The sequence below is a fragment of the Rhincodon typus genome, chromosome 34 (assembly GCF_021869965.1).
Source record: "Rhincodon typus isolate 14 chromosome 34, sRhiTyp1.1, whole genome shotgun sequence".
In the NCBI taxonomy this organism is placed as follows: domain Eukaryota; kingdom Metazoa; phylum Chordata; class Chondrichthyes; order Orectolobiformes; family Rhincodontidae; genus Rhincodon; species Rhincodon typus.
In genome coordinates, this window is record NC_063365.1 from 1,184,117 (window position 1) to 1,185,863 (window position 1,747).

A 1,747-nucleotide genomic window follows, 5' to 3' on the forward strand; every position below is an offset into this window, starting at 1 on the left:
GGTCTAGGCCCGAAACGTCAGCCTTCCTGCTCCTCTGATGCTGCTTGACCTGCTGTGTTCATCCAGCTCTACACCTTGTTATCTCTAGGACACAGGCAGGGCCCAGTTACAGAGATGCAGCATGGGGCTGACACACTGGTCCCACTGTGAATACAGGCACCGCTCCACTCAAATTACAGGCACAGATACCATCTCAGCCCTCTCTGGGAGGGGAGGTTTGAGCGGATCAGAGGAAGGGGAGATAGAGGGAGGGGAGACTGAGGTGGTGGAAAGAGAGGGAGGGGAGAGAGAGTATAAAGGGAGGGGGAGTGGAGGTAGGGGAAGAAAGGAAAGAGAGATGGAGGGATAGAGAGACAAGGCAGACATGAATTATAGCAGAGGGGAGGGTTGAGCAAAAAGTGGGGAGGGGGAGGCTCAGTTTGACAGAAATGAAGAAACCAGGGAAACTGTGGAAGACATTGATGGCGAGATCAAAGAGATAAATAACCAGCGAGAGCGAGTCTGTAAGACAGAGAGGGGACGAATGGGACAAGTTTAAACTGGAAACAAGTGGCATTGAGAAAGGGAGGGAAAGGGAAAGGGAAAGGGAAAGGGAGGGAAAGGGAAAGGGAGGGGACCTGAGGGGACCTGAGCAAAAGGGGCCTCTGCCGGAGTCTGGCCACATGTAGTCGAGGGAGAGATGGAGGTAGTTTCTGGAGCTGAGCCTTTGAGTAGATAGCATCCTGGGGGTAAAATGAGAGAGGGGTAATAAAGAAACTGATTCTCACCGCTCCTCGCTCGAAGTCATTGTAGAGGGGTTTATCCAGGAGGGTTTTCTCACTGCAGCCTTCACTTCCCACCAGAGTCAGGTAAACATAATCATCCGTGCCTGCAAACCACTGGTGCCCGGTGGCGACCGTCACCGTATAGGAGACCATCTTCCCGGAGCGCAGCTTAGTCCCAGGCTCTAACACATCACCGCACTGACTGCCAGAGGGAGCCTTACAGCGTGGTGAAGGCTCTCACTCCCGGGCCCGGAGTGACTCGCTATGGTTCCGCCCAGTGTCTTCACTCTGAATGAAAGCCTTCCTCTCTCGTCCCCAAACGGCGGGGACTACAGCCCACAGCTTTTGCCAAACAAGGACACAGAAAGTAAAACAAAGGTAGTCCAGGTTTCCGACAGCGAGGGCGTACTTTATAACGTGATCTTTGTAATTTCACATTCTGGTTAACTACACACACAGCAGCTCGACCTGTGAAAGGAACAGCTGAATGATTCGAGCTGGAAACTGGTGCCTTATTTTTTTTTAAAAAAACAGAAGTTTCGTGCTGGAATAGCAGCGGCACTTTGGGAAAGGGGCCAGTGCTGCCGGAATGGTCCCGGTCCAAGGGGAGGCCACTCGGCCCGAAGTGGGTGCCACCTCCCTGCAGGGGTTGAGCCAGCCAGTCCCACTCTGCCCCCTAGCTCTGCAGAAGTGGTCTCTTCAGACCAGGCGGAATATCATTTGAAAACTGCAATGAGCTCCTCAGAGCTTCAAGAACAAAAACAAAGTTGCTGGAAAAGCTCAGCAGGTCTGGCAGCATCTGTGAAGGAGAAAACAGAGTTAACGTTTCGGGTCCGGTGACCCTTTCCTCAGAGCTTCACATTGCTGCTACAGACTCCGGGCGCTATCCTGTCTACCTGTGCAGATACCTTCAGGGATCTATGCATTTGGCTTGCCTCTCGCTCTCTTTCTGTCTGAGGGAGAAACCTGCCGGTTGAAAGATC

General features: G+C 52.8%; 1 protein-coding gene across 2 annotated transcripts in view; it reads right to left on the reverse strand.

Moving 5' to 3' along the window:
- The window catches only part of alox5a (arachidonate 5-lipoxygenase a), a 50,310-nt gene extending 49,016 nt beyond the window's left edge, over nt 1–1,294 (reverse strand). The window contains exon 1 of one of the 2 annotated variants that reach the window (XM_048616358.1): nt 768–1,294. In XM_048616358.1, coding sequence (XP_048472315.1) covers nt 768–917 — 150 coding nt within the window. In that variant the 5' untranslated portion in view covers nt 918–1,294. The remainder of the gene's footprint in view (nt 1–767) is intronic. The other variant, XM_048616359.1, reaches the window with a different exon arrangement.
- Nucleotides 1,295–1,747: the final 453 nt, after the last annotated feature.